This window comes from Tamandua tetradactyla, chromosome 4 (assembly GCF_023851605.1).
Source record: "Tamandua tetradactyla isolate mTamTet1 chromosome 4, mTamTet1.pri, whole genome shotgun sequence".
Taxonomy (NCBI): domain Eukaryota; kingdom Metazoa; phylum Chordata; class Mammalia; order Pilosa; family Myrmecophagidae; genus Tamandua; species Tamandua tetradactyla.
In genome coordinates this window covers 118626150-118646116 of record NC_135330.1, presented here as the reverse complement: position 1 = coordinate 118646116, position 19967 = coordinate 118626150, and the positions used below count along the sequence as shown (strand labels likewise).

The following is a 19967-nucleotide window of genomic DNA, read 5'->3' as shown; positions in this document are numbered from 1 at the left end:
TGTTCCTTCACTGACTTACTATTACAAATAACCTTGGGAAAGGCAGCCACAGCTTTGCCTGGCCAAAGCATCCCTTCTCCAAATGCCTTTCCTAGAGCTCTTGTTGGAGGTTTTCCCAGCACCCTAGTTCAGCCAAATGTGCAGACTGGTATTGCCATGTCTGGGCCCAAGGCAAGCTCAGTACTTTTCTCCTTGACCACCCTTTTTTATATTCTGTATCAAACTCAACATGTCTACAATCACTCTTACCCTAGCTCTCTTAAACGTGGGTTCTACCTAACCTCCTCATCTCCATTCTCACAGTTTTTCTAGACCCAAAACCTCAGTTTCTCCTGACCCACCCAGTTGCCAAGTCCTACAGAGTCTTCTGTGGAAGTCTCTCACATTTTTCTCGACGTTTCCAGCCTCACTGCCATCATGTTGTCACCATCCCACTTAGAACCTTCTCTTCCATGATTCTATCCATACACCCTCCTGCTACAGTCCTGCCCACTTCATCTCCTTCAGCTTTGGAAACCGCAGTCTCTGCTAGAGCCCAATCAGAACTCAAATGTGATGCCATGTCATCTTAGTACTGGCAGATGGCATTTCCAAAACTGAAAAGGCCCTTCCTTCTCTTTGCAGCTTTTTGCTTTTTAATATTAGTTTTAGCTGTCTATTTGGACGTATCAGTGTTCAGTTTTATGTTGTCTTTATGCTTGAGTGTGTGTGCATGTGTGCACGTGTGTTTTACTTAATTGTGCACCCTTTTTCTGGTCTCCTCAGCTCCTTCCCTTCCTTCAGCGTCTGCTGCTTGGCATTTGCTTCTGCTGCAGTCATACCCTCCTCCTAGAGAAACCAGACCCCTGCAGCCATCTCCAAGATACTGCTCCAGTCCCAGGCCCTATCCAGCCAGGCCCAGCCAGTGGCCTGGCTTAACACTGCCAAACCTCACTCAGCATCTTCCTATACACACACAATACAAAGATCCCGAAAGACACCGCCTCCAGCCATGCCTGTAGCAGAAGCCCTCTGAAATTCTAGAGATCCCTGAATGGTGGAAAAGAGTCCTGGGAATTTAGCGTTTCTTGGGGTCCCAGGTCTCCGCATTCCTGTTCTTCGCCAAGGCAGCCCCTGTACTCCCACTCGGACACACTCAGTTTTACCACGCTGTTGTTAGCAGGCCAGAAAACTGGAGATAGGGAGGAGGGGGCGTCCGGGAATACAGGACGGGCTAACTGTGCTGCTCCGGGGCGGGAGAGAAAAGGGAGGGGAGAGGTGAGGCGCTGAAAGGGGTGGGGACCGCCCGGCTGGCCCAGGCGGGACGGAATTCAGTGTGTCCGCGCGCGCGTGTGTGTGTGTTCGAGGCTGAAATGCCCGGCACGTCAGGGCAGCAGGAGCCAGCCCAGGGCGCGCGCAGAGTCTGCAAGGGGCACGCTCTTCCCGCCGCAGCCATGGCAGAGAACTCGGACAAAGTTCCCATCGCCCTGGTGGGGCCTGAGGACGTCGAATTTTGCAGTCCCCCAGTGAGTACGACCTGGGATCCCCAGTTCGGCTGCCAAGCTAGTCCACACGCAGGGCCAGGGCGGTGCGCAGGTGTCCAGATCCACTGTCAGGGGGTCAGGGATTTGTATCCCCGAGTGTGAGGATGGGGGAGAATACGCGTGCCCACATGTGTGCGTGGGATGAGCGCCCCACGCGTATGGGTGTGCAGAGAGCCCGGGGCGGGCGGAGGAGAGGGTGGAACAGTAGTCAAGAGGGGGCGTGCTGCGAAGTGTGCGGACCCGCCGAGGCGATGACAGGACACTGCGAAGTTTGCTTACGGTACGTCCACACCTGAGAACTAGGGGCCCCTGGGGAGGGAGCGCGGCGAAAGCGGGCGCGGGGCCCTCAGGACATCAGGGAGAGCTCTTTCCTACCCCCTATCCCTCGGGATCCCCTGGGGGCACTGCGCGGGGCCCGGGTGGGCACAGGGACCGCGGAGCGCGGGCGGCTAGACGTGACCCGCGCCCCTCCCGCCCGGGCCCGCAGGCGTACGCCGCCGTGACCGTGAAGCCGTCCAGCCCTGCGCGGCTGCTCAAGGTCGGAGCCGTGGTCCTCATTTCGGGGGCGGTGCTGCTGCTCTTCGGGGCCATCGGAGCCTTCTACTTCTGGAAGGGCAGCGACAATCACGTAAGTCCAGAAGGCGGCGCACAGGGCGCCGACCCCTGGTGGGTGCGCACCGCGGGGAGGTGCGCGGGGCTGAAAGGCGCACGCACAGGGTGGCGGGGTCCGCTTGGTGACCCCCGAGGCCCGGGCAACCCGGATGGCTCCAGCTTAGGCGCGTACCTCTTGTCGTCTCCGAGCGCCCTTCCCTTCTTCCATCCAACTCCGCCACGCTGGTTTCCGGCCATAGGCAACTTTGTAGAAACGCAGGTCAGGGCTTTGCGAGAAAATGCGGAGACGGAGTAAGGGGAAATGCCGAAACGCCGTGGACTGTGAGGAAAGCCCTTCTCGGCTGAAGGGGCCTGGCGCTTCCTCTGAGCACAGTGTGCCATGGAGAAGGCTGGTCACCTCTCTGGCCTCGGTTTACCCTTCCCTAAAGGAAGAAGCAACTAAGTGGTCTTTAAGGCTTTTCTCAGCTAAGACTGAATGTTTAAACCTAAGACGTTCAGACCCAGGAACTCAGGATGAATTTCACCTTTTAGGAGGGTGTGTGTGTGTGTGAGAGAGAGAGAGAGAGAGAGAGAGAGAGAGAGAGACCCCAATCAACGCTCCCTTCTCTCTTGCTCTTCAAAAAAAAATTAAAATTAAAATGGTCTGCATTCCCTAATGGTGGTAAATCACGTTTAAAAATCATTTGTAATGTAATGATAAAAGTTTTACTAACTACTGTCCTACTTTCTTTGTATGTAACTGTTATTTTAAAGCTCCGTGGGCTCTCAAGGAGTATAAAAAACTGCTTCTAACTTTACTGGGCAGAACTCCAGTACGTTCTCGCAATACTCTGAATTTTGTTCACCTATGTAAAAGGGGGCATTTTATCCTGATGACCACTTGCCAGGTCTGGTATAAGCTTATTACCACTAATGGAAAAGAATTCCATCTCCAGGGTGCACACAAAAGACTGTTTCTTAATCCCTGACCTCAGAGGATCTGTGACTGCTGCTTTTTCCCTCTCTCCCGCCATGAAATTCAAAGCATGAAAGAATTCCAGTACTTAGAGAAAATGGTGCTGAAAGCAATTCAGCCATTTTACACATCACATCTTCTGCAGTTGCTGCATAATTTGTATTTTTAACTCAAATGCTTAATGTAGATAAGCATGCCATTTAGCACTGAGTCTGTTTTAGAGGCTATATCAAATTTACAAGCATAGATTTGTAAGATCAGAATTGCACAGTATTTTGTATGTATTTGAAAAATGCCTTAATGTCTTTGTATTTTAAATATAGAAGCTGGGCCAGATGCTCATATATGAAAGCAGCAAATCTGAACATGAGAACCTATTTCGATATCTACATTTCCATAAATAATAGGGTTTCGATTGTCTTCCAGTTGGGAAATTTTATGGTATTTGTACATAAATGCTGTCTTTAAGATGACAAAACCCCATCTTTGGGGTAGAGGTCTTTGGGGATAAAAATAGCTTTGCTGTTTTTCTTGTTTTGATAAAGATTTTGGTAGTGATACATATTAAAATGAATACCATTTGCCATTTAATTATTCAAGGCAAACATGGCTAGCTGCAAACTTCAAAAAGGAGAGATTGAATGATCTTACTGGGTGAGAGTTTTTTTTTCAGATCTTTTACTTTACTGCAAGATGGTTGGTTCTCTGGTTCAGGAGTGCAGTATTAAATTCTAAAAATATGGAGGAATAGTGAATCACATTTTATTGCCGACCAGTTATTGCTATTTCCTATACAGGCCGAAGAATGAAGAAAATCAGGGTAGTTTTTTTTCCCTAAAAAACGTTTGATGCTGATCCATATAATTTAAGTCTGAAAAACATATCACAAAGTAACAAATAGAATAAATTTGGCACCATCTGAGCATTGCACATGAATGGGACTCCTTTTCCTGAATACAAATCTAAATAGCCTAAACAAAACACAGTCAAAAAAGGTAAGTCTCTGTCAAAAAAAAAGACATCGCTATACAAAATGGATTATCCACTCTTTGGGGATTATCTGTGCCTGTGCACCTCTATATTGGTTTAGGAGGAGAAGTGGCTGTAATTCAGCTCCTACCCTCTTCATATGGGTTAGTCTCTGTAGGACAGGTTTACTTGAATGTAGTTGGAGTACTTTGAAGCATCAGAGTGCTAATAATGAGGGGACAAGTGACTGCGCTCAACTATTGAGGCCATTTTTCATCCATATCATTGCAAATGGAATAAGGCATTGGAATATGGGAAATTCCTACCAATATGAGATAACTGACAACCCTACCCTGTGGGATGAGAGGAGGAGATCATTGCTTAGGAACTTTCTTCTCAAATTGATTTTTCTAGCATTTTTCCAAACACTGTGTAATTAGTCTCAGAGAACCCAGGCTTTATTAAAAACTCACTAGCAAATATCCTTGGCTGTAAAAGACACCATATTGAGCAGAATTTTGGCAAATAAACTTCATTGTACTGGTAATAGCCTCAAGTGCCAAAAGTTAACATTACTTATATAGCAGATAATGTGATTGCCTCCTCCCGTGCTGCAAACCCAGGACTTTGGAAACAGCGGCTGATTGGCCACCAGTGGCCTAAGGAGGGTACAGGGCTCTCACTGCTGCCCCACGAAGCCAGTGCATGCACAACTATAACAGATGGACCGAAGCTACATGAGGAAGGAGGCAGTACCCAGTTGGGGAGCCTTTGTTGGGGTGATGGTGGCAAGGGATGATGGTGGAGAAAAGTGTAATTAGGACCAGAGGCTGCTCTTCTGGTATGACAATCTTGGCTCCTTAAGACCTGCTAAGAATTTAGGCATAATCAGATATCATAGACTTTGCACTGCTTTTCTAAGTTAATGCTTACGTGCAATGTTTTACAAAGAAGAGCCTGTTGTCACACAAGTGAAAAATGCTTAGCGGGAACTCCCATGGAGGCTGATTGCCCCACTCCCTTTGACAGTCCTAACTGACTCCTGGGCTCAGAGAGCAAAGGCACAGAACCCAGCTCAATTTCTAAGCCTTATCTGAGCCAGTGAACACAGGTTTTCCAAACCTGTCAGATCCTAAGGAGCAACTGAGGTACAAAGTGACTGGTGTATTCTGACAGGTGGCTTCAGCTCCAGCTCTAGTAAATCAGAAACCCTGGAAGTGGTTCTTGATGACCAGGCAAGCTTGGGAGATAGCGAAGTGCAGGAGTTCAAGCTCACTGCAAGGGGAGGAAGGGCAGTGAGAGATGTTTGAGCTGAAATAGGACGCCGATATTTTCTATTCTGCTGAATGAATGCTGTTGCCCAAAAGGATACCAGATAGCAAAGCCATTTCTACACGCATTCATCGGCATTTCTCTTCTGATGAAATAAAATAGGGCTTTGTGGATTTTGTAAAAATGAGTTTTCTACAAGTAGTGATCTAGTAACGCCAGAAAAATTTCCTGTGTCTTTCTATGTAGCAGTCATTCTTCATAGTGAGGGAGAAAAATCAAACTTGAATTGAATCCGAGCTATTTGGAGCTCTGACCCATTGATCTGACACTAAGGAACAACTGTCTTTCACCAGTTCCCAGCCCTTCCCCCTTAAAGATATATATAACTTCTAAGCCAGAAAAAAAAGGAGAAAAAGGAGAAAAAGAAACCCACCCAATACCCCCACAACACACAGAAAGATCTAGTGAGCCCCTATTGTCTTGGAGTCTGCAGGAGCAGTGCACACATTATATTTTAAACCAGGGTACTAACGAATGCCGAAGCTAGGAGAGACCCTTCAGATCACCAAATATAGTGGCTAACTTAAAAGTAAAAAGATTAAATTGTGGCAGAATCTTTTTTTCTAACAAAATCTTACTCAGAAACCCAACACATAAAACATAAAAAAAGCAGATTCTCTCTGGTTGAGTTGTAGGTGGACAGGAGAGAAAGTTGCTTAGAGTCCTACCTGCTCTACCATCCTCACTTCTGGGCCTCCTCTGCAAAACCTCAGAGCTCAAAGGATATAGTTAAACTTTTTAAAATGCCTGAGAACTACATGCTGATACTTTGAGCCACTGATTGCACACTTTGGATATTATATGGTATGTGACTATATCCCAGTAAAACTGCATTTAAAAAAAAATGCCTGTGAGATCTCACTTCTTCATTTTACACTCAAGGCGACTCTCATGACCCCAGGACATTACATGGAATGACCACACTTTTTTTAATTCCTAGATCAGTGCTCTTTCCACTCCCCACACACCCAACACATCTCATTTTAACAAAATGCCCTCTGACACAATGTGCCTATCCTGCAGAGCCATGCAAATGAGTAGTGTCTCATTTTGAGCTGAAGCTTGTGCACAATGACCTTGCTCTTTTTGAAACAGTCATATCCCAGTATTGTCTGCAGCCCTTATTATAACACATTCCTTGCCTAATGTTGACCAAAGGCTTAAAAGGAACTTTGCACATGAAGGTGCCACTGCAGTTTAATTCAGGTAATAGCCCAGTAATCCTCTGCCCTCCCATTTTCAACTTGTCCATCCATAGTTCTCAACTCTGGCTGCATCGTAGAATTCAGGTTCAGAAAAAAGAAATACCTATACCCAAGTCACCTCCCCAGAGGTTCTGACTTGATTGGCTCAGGGTGAAGCCCAGGCCTGGTAGGTGAAGCTTCTGACCACATGCTGCTAGTGCACAGCCAGGGTTGCACATCACTGAACTACTTGAACAAGTCTCAGAGACTACGAAAGGTTTTACTTTTAAGGCATATCTTAAAAATAATTGTACTAACTGATTACTGTATGGAAGAAGTCCTAGTATGTAAGTGTATTACTATAAAGGATGATTCAGCATATATGAAAGCCATTTCACATACTGAAGGTCTCAAGATAAACCCTAAAAATAAAGCATCGTTAACTCTTACATTCGCTTCCAGATTTACAATGTCCATTATACCATGAGTATCAATGGGAAATTACAAGATGGGTCAATGGAAATAGATGCCGGGAACAACTTGGAGACCTTTAAAATGGGAAGTGGATCTGAAGAAGCAATTGAAGTTAATGATTTCCAGAATGTAAGTATATTTCAAGCATTTAGAGAGTTTAGCCAGGCAAGCCTGGGGGAGTTTTCTAACTCGGGGAGAAGCGGCATCTCTCACACATATCCAAAAGGTACATGTTCCTTATAATATCGTAGGGCCACTAATTCACATGTCAGGCTCATCTTCTTCTGGAGAAAAGAATATGCTTTGTCCTTTGTGTTTTCAGAAGAAAAAAAATAAATAACATCTTGGTACATAACATGTACAAAGGTACATGTTGTTCTTAGAATTATATAGTCTTGGCAAAAGACTTCAAAGCAGTTTCCTATAATGCTGTGAAATTGTATTGACACTATTCTAGCATGTTGCAAGGTCTGAAAATTGAACTTCTAGAGAAGAGAGAAATCTTAATGACCTAAATATTTCCCTAACAAAAGAAGGGATCTATTTAAGTATTTTTCTCAGTTCTTCTGATTTACCAACTGATCCAGAAAAATTAGCAGATAGAAATTCCCCTAGTCTATCATGTTTTCTGACCATGGCCTATTATTACATATAAAATATTCCAGTCTCCTTTGAAAAGGGCAAATATTTTTTTTAACACAAATCCAATTTGCAGGCAATTTGAGACATTAAGCTATGTATCCATGCTTCAATGCACATCTGCAAACCAAAGTGACACTGTAGACCTGATTTACTGTTGGCCAACATAAGTATTTTACTCTCTTTTATGTTCTAAGAAGAGAAAGAGGCATCACTATTTGTGGTCTCATGTAAAATCTGTAGATGTAGATTGAGACTTCATATGAAAAAAAGACTGAAAATAATGTCTCCTCTGATAGCTTTATTGGTCTACAAATTTCTTATCAATCCATCTTTCCTAAGATTAATGAGTAAAACTAGAGATGCTTTTTATATGAATGAAAGAACTTTCCCTTGTTAGCACCAAAGCACATTTCACAAGTTCTTTTGAATCTCAAACAAAGGTGCTGTGGTGATGAGATGTTATTTGCTGATGGGCAAAGGCTGGCTGGGTTCAGAGTACTCTGCCTTGGGGACAGATTCTCTGTCCCTGTATATTCCCAGTTATAGGTTTGCAAATGGTTCTGTTCAGGGTACAAGTATAATATCTCTAGGCCTTTTAAAGGCTTTCACTGCAAACTTGTTTTTTTTTCTTTCTCCTGCTCAGTATAAACCTATGAAAGGTGACTCTTCTACACACCACTTTCCACCCAGAACAAAATTGAAATTGTCGAGATGTGCAAAGGGAGCTTCAAAGTTTAATAAGAAAAGTTACATCTCTCTCAAGATATTCATGTATCAGGAATATACTCTTAAAATATTCAAATCCCAAACCTATATTTCTGTTTTATAATGCTTTGGTTCTTTCTAATAATGGTATTGATTGCGTTCTGTTCTCATAGGCTAATAGAGACCACAAATATTTTATACACTGATCAATTCTCTTTGATAGCTCCCACATTTCTTTAAGTCAGAACTGGTGAGGAGAACTTTTTTTTTTTTTTTTTTTTTTTGATGGATAGAACCTGTTATGGGTTTAAACAAGCCTGGGCCTTTGAAAACACATCAATCTGCCACTGTGGTACTTGCACTATTACTTTCTCCTGTATTTTAAACCATTGGTCAAATTTAAGAAGTATTGAATTTGTATTTGTACTGAGACCTCCTCTGTGTAAGGGACAAGGCTAAGCAAGGGGGTGGGGGAGGGTGCAGAGCTGACTGATGCTTGTTCCCTGCCCTCCCAGACCTTACAGTCCAGTCCCAGGGACAATCATGCACTCAGGAAGGGCTTTAGGTCAGCCCGGGAAAGGTGCCCCAGTGGAGGGCTCACGAACCCAGTGCTGCAGGAGCACAGAGAAGAGGCAGCCGAATCTTCTAATCAGGAGATTCACGCGGGCGTTACAAAAAGGGTGACAATGGAATCAGGCTTTCAACTGGCAGGGAGGTGGGGGCAGGGCATCGCAGGCCAAGAAGAGTGGGTCGGGAGTTCTAAGTATCCAGTGTGGCTCAATGTGGAGAAGTGGTGGGGGTGGTTAGCAGATTCTGAAAAGCTCTGTATTGCAAATGAACAATCTCCCTGTTATTCCAAGACCCCACGAAGAATTTAGAGAGTTCAATGGAAAAGGAAACTCCCAAGGGAAAAACACCCCAGACCCTGTGGTGGGATGTGCAGACACATCCCAGAACGAGGGCAGTTTATACTGTCTGAGTTACAGCTGAGAGGACCTCACCCTCACGAGATCAGTCGTGTTGGTTTAAGCCAGCACTCTCAGATCTAATGTACCATTTATATAACAAAAATCCTGATTTGAAGTGAAAAGGTAGAATAAACCAGCAGGTATATGGATAGGCCCTGTATAATTCTTTTAATTTGCAAATGTTTGAAAATCATAACTAACAAAAGCTGGGGGGAGAAAAGGATAACATAAGCTGTTGAGTAAATAGGTACGTTATGGATTTCAAAAATCAATGCAGTCCCCAACTATAACATAAAAGGAAAATAAAATGGCAGTAATTGATAATAAAATGTATACTTCAATATGTAAATGCTCAGCCCAATGCACTAGAAGGCAAAATAGTCATACACCTGCACTAGAAGTCAAATCTTCTGCCGGTGCCGCCATCTCAAACGCAGACTGTCACAAGAGTGGTTGGCAAATTAAATACCACATAATTTTCTCAAACGGCGAACAAAAGAAAGTACCATTTTCTCTCAGTTTTCACAGTAATTGCATTCTGAGGAAATCCATTGTACATCAAAACAATGCCAAAAAATCACATAGTGTTTATATGTAAAACGGCCTTAAGTTCTAGGCGCAGATAATTATAGACGGGTTTCTCAGGCAGGACCAAGGAAAATGAGCTCTTCTACAAGGCCCTGGTGTCCCTGGGCCTGCCAATTAAAAGGTCAGTCATGCCCCCGTCTCTGTCACAACCAAATATTCCCCAGAGATTTCTAAAGTGCCTCCTTGGGGAACCTTGGTTTAAGTACTAGAAATAGATGAGGCCACCTAGAAAGAAAAAATGTGCATCTAAGATGAGAGACTATGAGACTCCTTTGATGAAAGAATATTAGATCATTGGAATCTTCACTCATTGCCTTAGCAAATTTCTTCATTATCACTTAGCTTTGAAAGCCTTGTTTGATTACAAAATATGAAGTTTGCTTAGCTTTCTTGGGCTTCTTTTGATTTCCTCTTGTCAATTTCTTAATATATTTGCTGCTTGATGTGACCTCGTAGCTGGACATAGTGGTTAGAATATGTGCATACCTTCCCACAAGCCCCAGCCCGTGGGGGTTCAGTTCTTCTCTGCAGCAGGTAGAGCATCAGAACTAACTCAGTACTAGATTCACATTTTGGAGCTTTGGTGACTCTCTGTTTTGGGGATATGGTCCTAATTACTTGGGGTTTCCTTCCTTGCACCTCACAATCAGAGGCTACGAGGGTTTGAAATTAAGAGAATTTGTCACATAGGGAAGGAGTACGGTCCATTCCTTGCTTTCTGTTTCTCAAACTATGAGTCCTAGATTTACATGAGGCAATAAGAGCAACAGACCTTCCAGATACAGCAAATTACAGAGCAGTGGTTCTCAAAGCGTGTTCTTCAGGCTGCCAGCAGCAGCACTCGAGAGCTTGTTAGAGTTGCACAGTTTGAGCTGCGCCCCAAACCTGCTGAATAAGAAATTTGGGGGGTGGGGCCCTACATTCTGTCTTTTAACAAGCTTTCCAGGTGATTCTGATTCAAGGAAAACTTTGGGAACCACTGATAGAAGAATGGGGCAGTGTACCTGAAATTAAGCTTGGGATCAAAGGCTCTTTCTGATATTTAAAAAGTTTGTAACCTTGAACAAGTTCCTTTTCTCCCTAAACTGATGGTTCTCAACCCTAGCTTTTAAAACTCTCAGTGCCTGGGCACACCCAGGGCCAATTACATGGGAATCTCTGGGAAGGAGCCAAGCCATAGGTGTTTTTAAAATCTCTCCAGGTGGTTCTGATGCACAATGAAAGTTGAGAACCTCTGCAATGAGCCTTGGAGTTCCTCCTTTGTAAAGTGAGGATACTGCCTCTGCCTCTGAGTGGTGTCTGGAGAAAAAAGGTGGAATGAGTCACATATGTGTACATGGCTCACCAAACCTCAAGGCAGATTAAAAGGAGTTTGGGGAAACAATGAGCCCTCCCCTCTCTGTTCCTTTCGTTACCTTCTGAGCTGCGGGAGGGCCCTGGCTCTGAGATAATGCATGGTATAACTTGTCATGAATATCCTCAAGGGGACTAGATTGAACTTCATTCTTTATTCAGTTGGGCAGAATCCTGAGCTGGGACCCCTGAATTTCTAACTGTTTTTCTTTCCCCCATTCCTTACCGCCAATCCTGGGATCAAGTTCTTTATCTTCCCAACATACGCCTCAACCCAACAGAAGACCGAAAAGGGTCAGAACTGTGTTAGTGTCCACACCCTGATTGCACAGAATTTGTGGACCTTTAATACTATTTTGGCCACTCATTAGCCGTGAAGCTAACCAGCAGTGTGACGGTAAACACTCTTGGGACACAGTGTTCTGTTATCCCTCATGTCCTCTGCCGCTAAAACCAAGGCCAAGCTGTGAGCCAAAGCTGAACTTCGCAGCTGATGTTTTCCTTGAGGTTAGTCCCTAGGCAGAGGAGGAGGAGACACTGTTTATGTATCACAGGAGACAAAAACAAAACAGCCAGACCGTTGAGTAAGGTCTGGGGGTGGGGCAGAGTTAAGCTCCTGGTACTATAGAAAACTTTTTCCTCTAGCTACAGCAACATAAGAAAATTCTGAATTCGTGGAGTTAATTAATTTGATCAGCATGCTTGAGAACCTTTGTAGGGCCACACAAACAAAATAAAACAGAAAGCAAAATTCAGGTGTTGGTCTCAAGAAGCTCATAATCGAGGAGGGAAAAGACACAAGCAACTGCAATACAGGCTAAAGGCCAAATGAGTAATACAGACCAGAAGACTTATCAGAAGTGAGGAAGGAGATCCCGTTTAGTCTCCTTGGGCTTGCAGGGATGGTGGCATTTCACCTGGGCTTGGGCTTGCAGGGATGGGCGGAGCAATGAACATAGTAAGTTTCAGCTCAAATGTCACTTCCTCAGAGAGGGCTTCCCTGACCACGCCATCTCAAGTACCATCCCTTTATTCCTATCCTTGAACTCAGCTTTATTTGCTTTCATAGCACTTGCCACTACCTGACTTTATATTTATTTATTCTATTATTTATAATAATAATAAGATATCTATACTGTCATTGATCATTACCAATAAAATAATATTGATAATCATGCTAAAATGGAAGCTCCATGAGGCTAGGATTTCATCCGTTTTGTTCATCCCTAAACCTAGCACTGAAACAGTGCCTGGGACACAGTCGACAGTCAATCACTTGAATAAATGAATGGATGGGTAGATGGATGGATAAACTTGTGTTTCTTAGGGCATCACAGGAATCCGTTTTACTGGAGGAGAAAAGTGCTACATCAAAGCTCAGGCGAAGGCTCGTGTTCCTGAGGTGGACACCGTGACAAAACAGAGCATCTCCTCTGAACTGGTGGGTACCAATGTGCCAGAGGCAGCCAAAGGGGTTGGCAGACAGTGCTGGAAAGCACAATTCCTTTGTTCTCGAGTTCCTAGCGAGGTTTATGACCATAAAAAAACTTCTGTTTCTCCTCTGCCAGATGAAATTAAACTGATTTTGTCCTAATGGTTCCAAAACTGTATTTCTAAAAGCTTATACTTGCATGACGTAGTATTTTTTTTCAATGTTTTGGGAAACCATCTGTATTAGTTTCTTAGGGCTGTCGTAACAAATTACACAAACCAAGTGACTTAAAACAGCAGAATGTGTTCCCTCACAGGTCTGGAGACTAGAACTCCAAAATCAATGTGTTGGCAGGGCTGTGCTCCCTACGGAGGGAGCCTCTAGGAGATCCCTCTTTGCCTCTCCCAGCTTCTGGTAGCCCCCGAGGCAGCATCACTCCAGTTTCTGCCACTGTCTTCAAGTGGCATTCACCCTGTCCCAGGGTCTGTCTGTTCTCTCCTTAGAAGGACACCTATCTTGTTGAATTAGGGCCATCCTATTCCAGAATGACCTCGTCTCAACTTGATTACATCCCCAAAGGCCTATTTCCAATTAAAGTCACATTCATAGGTACTAGAGGTTAGGCTTCCACATACCTTCCTGGAGAACACAATTGATTCCCTAACACTAAAATTTAAAGTACATAGAGGGGTTTGATCCTCACATGGTCCTTATTTGCCTGATTTTAGGGAACAGTCTGATCAGTAATTAAGACAACATAAAGGACTCTACATGAGAGAATCTTCAATTCGGGGGCGTCAGAAGACTTACAGGCTGAACCCCACTCAGGGTAGGTTTTCCTACTGCAAAATCCCTGACAGCAGAGCATCCAGCCCTTGCTGGAACTCAGGAAAAGGTTGCTCATTCTGTGTTCTAATTGTGGGAGGCTCTAATGGAGCTGAGATGGCTTCTCCTACAATTGCTTCCTATTGGTTCAAGTGCAGCCCAGTGAAACTACACAACATCAATTTATCTGTGGAACCCGTGAATTTTTTTTTTTTTACAAAATCCTTCCATTTACTATTAATAATTTGCCTTTAAACTTGATTTTTTTTTTTTTTTTTTTAAAGGAAGGAAAGACAGAGAAGGAAGGAAGGATGGAAGGAAGGAAGGGAAACATTTTTAAACATTTTCTTGTTTTTATTATATTTTGTTTGTTTGTTTGGTTTTTACATAGGCTGGGGCCGGGAATCGAACCGGGGTCCTCCGGCACGGCAGGCAAGCACTTTGCCCGCTGAGCCACCGCGGCCCGCCTAAACTTGATTTTTTAAAATTTACTTTAAGAATTGTACATAGAGTTTTGACCACATTTCATAACACCTTACATTTTTATGATACTTTTAGGGTTTACAAAGTGGTCACTTTCACTGTCTTCTTGCATTTGAGTTGAAGAAAGTTGTGGTTGGAGAGAAAACGGACTGGCAAGTCAGAAAAACGCATGTTCAAATCCCAGCTCTAACAGTTGTTAGGGACATGGCTTCAGCCCCTTGAGCCTCAGTCTTGCCCCCTGCATGCTGGGGTTCTGCATGCCACTCTCATGTTCCAGGACCTATGAGATGATGGGCAGGTGGTCACTGCTATTATAACTGTTGCTTTTATGATGATCACCTGTGATCCTTCCAGTATCCCTGAGAGGGAGGTGTGGGAACTATCAGCTCCCTCAAGGCAAAAGAGGAAAAATATGGGTAAGAAAAATGCCTGGAAACTGCCTGATTGTTTGCTTCCATAGGAACAGTGCCAGGAGGTGTCTCAAAACAAAAGCAAAAAACAAACCTGTGAGTTTTTTTAAGCTGGATATCATGTTCTCTGTTTTCCCCTTTCTGCCCTTAGTTTCCCCAACCACTTATCTTAGGAGCTGTTTTCCAGACCTTCATTGTTACAGGCATTCTCCTCTGATCATGTCCCACTTTATCACTGCTCCTCATGAGTTGTGCCATTCAGGACTGAAGGCCATATCTTCAGGGTAAACGTACTTAACAAAGTATAAAAATGGGTCCAGGACCTCATTTATTCTGACCCTATTTTTTAGTCATACCACCCAGTTCCTGTTATGAAGAGAACATAATCTTTGATGTTTTCCCTGTAAGGGGCCATTTGAACAAGTTCTCCTCCCCTCCTTCCAGAAGGATCAATACCTACCATAGTTGGCCCAAATCTCCTCATAGGTTTACAGAACATCTCCTTTTAAATTTTTTTTCAGATTTTTATAAACTATACCATTGTCATTGTAGAAAATTGGGAATAAAAGTATAGTGAAAAGAATCACTTGGAATTGTATCACCCACATTGGTTAATGTTAATGTTTTGGTGAATTTTCTTCATGAGTGTGTATGTACAATATTCTTTTTATACTTGAAGTTTTATTGTGCACCTTCTTATTTTTTCATTTAACTTTAGTTCTTCTAAAATGTTGATTATAACAGATGCATTGTATGTTGTTACATGATTGTACCATAATTTTAAGTCTTTTATTCTTGAACATTTCAGGTAGCTTCAGTTTTTCACTATTTCACCTAATATTGTGGTATAGGTTTTGCATTTAAAACTGTCTAATTTTCTTCTTAGGCCACAAATGTAGATTATCTTTCTTGTGTTTTAGATGTCTACATTGTGCAGGATGAATCTTCTGGTGGTCAAAAACAAATTTGGACAATATATTTTTTGCAAATTAGGAATATGTTTGATTGTGAGTAACAGAAAACTAGACATAGAGTGACTTCAACAGATAAGATTTGCTTTTTTTGTTTTCATTTTGGCTCATAGTAAGCAATGTGGAGGTACACAGCTTTCGTCAGCATCTCTGGGATTTTTTTTTTTTTTTTTTTTTTTTTGCCTTTCCTTCCAGCTCCAAACGTAAACCATGCATTCAAGTAAAGAAGTCAGAAAGAGGTTAAGTGCTGCCAACCATGACTCTCCTTTAATCAGGAAAAGCAAATACTTCCCAGTGCCCCCACACCCAACCCACACTCCACCCCACCCAACATACTTTAGTCTGCATCTCATTGGGTAGAGCTGGTCTTTCAGGCATTCCTAATATTTGGAGAGTCTGAGGAAGCCTGTGTCTATCCTGGGGCTGGGCATTCGGCTGCCTCAAACAAAATCAGGATTGTATTTGCAAGGAAGGGGAGGAGGGGGGGAGATGAACACATGTATCCCAAGATTTACTTAACATTCCTAGCTTGTAGTCTGCATATATATGCATTATCTCAATAGCCCCACTCTTCCCCACATACTATAGATTATGATGGGGTAGATTTAGCACCACTTGCTCTCATACATTTTTCATCAGTTTGTACAACTTTAAAAAGCTACTATACCCAAAGAGCATTCATTTCCTGGATAGAGCCATTTAATTTAAGGTAAATAACTGGATTACCTTAGCACTAGCTTCCTCCAATAACTTTAAGTTGTTTTAATGCAGCCGTAAGCCTGAGGGAGAAAGCATAAATGACGGGCTGCTTTTAGCTAAAAATAAGGAGAAAACATTTTAATTTCTTCAACCTATTGCAAACTAATAAATACATGAAAGGAACAACCAGGCAAAATAAATTTGTCTCCTGGGTTATCAAAGCATTCTCAGCATCTTGCTATAGAAGAAAATCCAGGGTTTAGCTTTGAAATCTCAGTGGTATGCTTGATGCAAGGAACATCTGAAATATGTTTTGTTATAGCTGGGAAATGTAGAAATGGTTGATGTTAAATAATACTTTGAACTAAAGACATTAAAGAACCAATCACTTGCTTTTTCTATAGTTGCTCGGAAGCTGCAGAACAAAACCCCAAAGGAATTTCACTTCAAATGAAGGGTTCCTCTACTCTTTATAAGATTCTAGGGCTATTCAATTGCTTTTCCTCAAAAATATCTTTGATCAGAAATATCATATTAACCTAAATCTCAAAGTTGGTATCAAGTAATTTTCACTTCGACTCAGGACACTCATATTCACACATTACAGCTATCCAAAGGCAGGGCCACTTGAGGAGGAGGTACCGGAATCTCATAAAGATAGCTACAAAGAGGAGAGATTAGAGCCTTGAAGTGTGCACACACACATACACACACATAATTCTCATTAAGTTTTTAAAAGGCAAAACAAACTTTTGGCAACACACGAATCTTAATATGCAGTATGCTCCATTGTATTCTTTGCTCAATGCATTTCCCTTTTACTTACAGGAAGGCAAGATCATGCCAGTTAAATTTGAAGAAAACTCTCTTATCTGGGTGGCTGTAAACCAGCCTGTAAAGGACAACAGCTTCTTGAGTTCTAAAGTCTTAGAACTCTGTGGTGACCTCCCTATTTTCTGGCTTAAACCAACATATCCAAAAGGTAACATTTTAAGTCACCTTAATGATGCCTCTAATTCTATTTGTGTGAGGTTCCCATGAGCCCCTACAAACTTGTCACAAGCCTGAGCATGTAATCAGAACAATAAATTGTGCAGTGTCTCAGTAGTTAGCATGATTTAACAGGAGGCAGATCAGGAAACAGAACACACTGCTTTACCTATATTTTTATTTATGGCATTCCCCCTTCTTTCTGCTCTGCCCCTTAATCTCTGTTGTTTGCACCTTCCAATTTTTACTTTTATTTATCCCTAAGGCAGAGAATCAAGGGACTAAGAACCTGTCATACTGCAAATTTTTATTATGTTCAAACCTAGAATTATGGGACAGCCAAAAGCTGCTGTGAGTATAGGCTGAGATTCCTCAAGTTCAAGCTCAAGCATCAGCTTCCGAGTCTGAGTGAAAATAAAGGGTCCCATGGGTTCAGAACTAGGTTGGAGCTTACCTTTGAGCTATTTCCAGATGGGGAAGGACAAATGAACCAGTGGATCTCACTCTTTCCCTTGAGTGTCTCCGGTACCCAGGAGTTCTCTCACTCTTAATTGTCACAGCAGTCACCACACTGGCCCCCCAGAGCCCTGGCTCAAGTGTGGGAGAAAAAAGGCCTTTCTCCTAGCACAGCTGAGATAGGCTATATTTTCTGAAAGCTTTTATTGGACACCAGGAGACAGTAACATGGGAATAAAGACAGTGCAGGCATTAAAAGCACCAGGTTTCTGATTCTTCCATGACTAACTTATTCCTGCAGCTCACAAGGTCCATTCTGTTCCAAAGCTGGAATAAAATGGTATTTCCTTAGCCCAGGTAAGGCAAATAGGATTCAGTTTATAAGTTACTGACAGTGGCTATCTGGAACAGTGCGTTGAGAAGGATTCTTAGGCCAAATGCAGGCTCAGTTAGAAAGAATTCAATGATTTGTAAGCAGTCTGTCACAATTGTAGGAGGCTGAAGAGGGGGTTGCCAAATGGACAACTCTTTTGCCATCCCTGCTTATGTCCCAGGGTATGGCTGCCACTCACAATTCTATAGCCACTTGCCAAGTTCCATTTCCTATCAGCCTCCACATAATGGGCCACTTTACTTTCCACCACCCAGGAACTACCTCTCCAATACCTTGTCACCTTTTCCAGCCGAAGACAAGAAACTGCAGCTCTGCTGCCATGGAGAGCAATTTCTAATCACTTTTTGTCTCAGGATAAGCCTCTTACCTTATAGAGTACATTCACTTATTCAGCAAACATTTATTGAGGGCCTTTAATTTGCCATTCATTTGTTCTAAGCACTTGGGATGAACTGGTGGGAAAAATAAATAAGAAATCATGCCTTCAAGAAGTTTACATTGTAGAAAGGAAAGATAGTAGATAAACACAAAGCATATTAAAGAAGAAAATCATATACTATGATACAAGATGCTATGGAATAAAACTAAAACAAAGCAGGGGAGTCTAGGGGGTAATAATGAGAAGACAGAGCTAGATTGACTAACATAACAAATAACTTCATCCTTTTGGAAAGACTTGTTCCCTACACCCATGTTGGCATCTCAAAGTCTAATAGCATGGCCACATCTAAGTGTTCAAGCATCACAATATGCATACAAGAATTACACATATTATGTATGATACAAGAAATACTGCAGACCATCTAGGCCCCTGAATGGAAAAAATGATTAAATAAATGATGATATATCCATAGGATGGGATATAGGCATTAAAAATGAGGGAGTCTTCCCCAGTCTCTCATAAACGCAGTTACATTTTACAAGAAAATAGTACCCTCTCTGTTTTAGTTTGCTAAAGCTACCAGAATGCAACACACCAAAGATGGATCGACTTTTAATAAGGGGATTTATTTAGCTGAAAATTTTAGTTCAGAGGGAAAGCAGCTAGCTTTCATCTTAGGTTCTCTGTCACATGGGAAGGCACAGGGCGACATCTGCTGGTCTTCTCTTCTGGCTTCTGGGTTCCAATGCCTTCCCCAGGGTGATTCCTTTCTGCATCTCCAAACTTCTGGGCTGAGCTTTGAGTGCTGAGATGAGTATGCTGAGCTGCTTGGGCTGTGCTGTGTTGAGCTCCCTTCTGACCTCTCTCTTTTAAGCTTCCAGCTAATTAAATTAAATCTCACTCACTGTGGAAGGTGCTCCCCTTCAAATGTAATCAGCCATAGATGAAGTTCACATACAGATGAGTTAAGTCCACAGAAACAGAACAACAGGGTGTCACCACCTGGCCAAGCTGACACATGAACTTAGCTACACTCTCTGAGCTCCCCACAATCTCATTCTAATGAAAGCATCTCCACTGTAGGATCCAGCAGCCTGTCCCTTGGTTCTTTAGGCCTGCCAGGTTGTCAAAGTCACATGGCTGTATTTGTCAGAGACACTGTGGATGGCAGCTAGACATGGGTCAGAAAAGAAGGGAAAAAACTACTGATGTCTGTTGAGCCCAGTGTCTTTTACATATTGTCCTCATTTAATCTTTACAAACAGCTGTGAAGACACTACTAATATTCTCATTTTTATAGGTGAAGAAACTAAGGTTCCCAGAGGTTAAGTAATTGACCTGAGGTCATTCAGCTACTTAAAAGAAGTAGAGTTGTGAATTATAGCCAGATCTTCCTGATGCCTCTCCGTCCATGTCTCAGATACCAAGGAGCTATCTATTACAGCTACCTAAGGCTTTAAACCACCTCTGAGTTCTCATAAATGACAAAGCATTATATAAGCATTAGCAGCTGACGTTTGAGTGTTTATTATTTGCCAAACACTAGCAAAACCATGAGACACAGATTCCCATTAACCCTATCACTACCCTGTGAATTAAGTATTGTTATTATCCCCATTT

General features: G+C 42.7%; 1 protein-coding gene across 2 annotated transcripts in view; it reads left to right on the top strand.

Moving 5' to 3' along the window:
* The first annotated feature begins 1287 nt into the window (after positions 1–1287).
* Positions 1288–19967, top strand: part of CNMD (chondromodulin) — a 38420-nt gene continuing 19740 nt past the window's right edge. The window contains exons 1-5 of one of the 2 annotated variants that reach the window (XM_077158385.1): positions 1288–1505; positions 2011–2151; positions 7038–7178; positions 12633–12746; positions 16954–17107. In XM_077158385.1, the coding sequence (XP_077014500.1) occupies positions 1353–1505; positions 2011–2151; positions 7038–7178; positions 12633–12746; positions 16954–17107 (703 nt within the window). In that variant the 5' untranslated portion in view covers positions 1288–1352. The remainder of the gene's footprint in view (positions 1506–2010; positions 2152–7037; positions 7179–12632; positions 12747–16953; positions 17108–19967) is intronic. The other variant, XM_077158384.1, reaches the window with a different exon arrangement.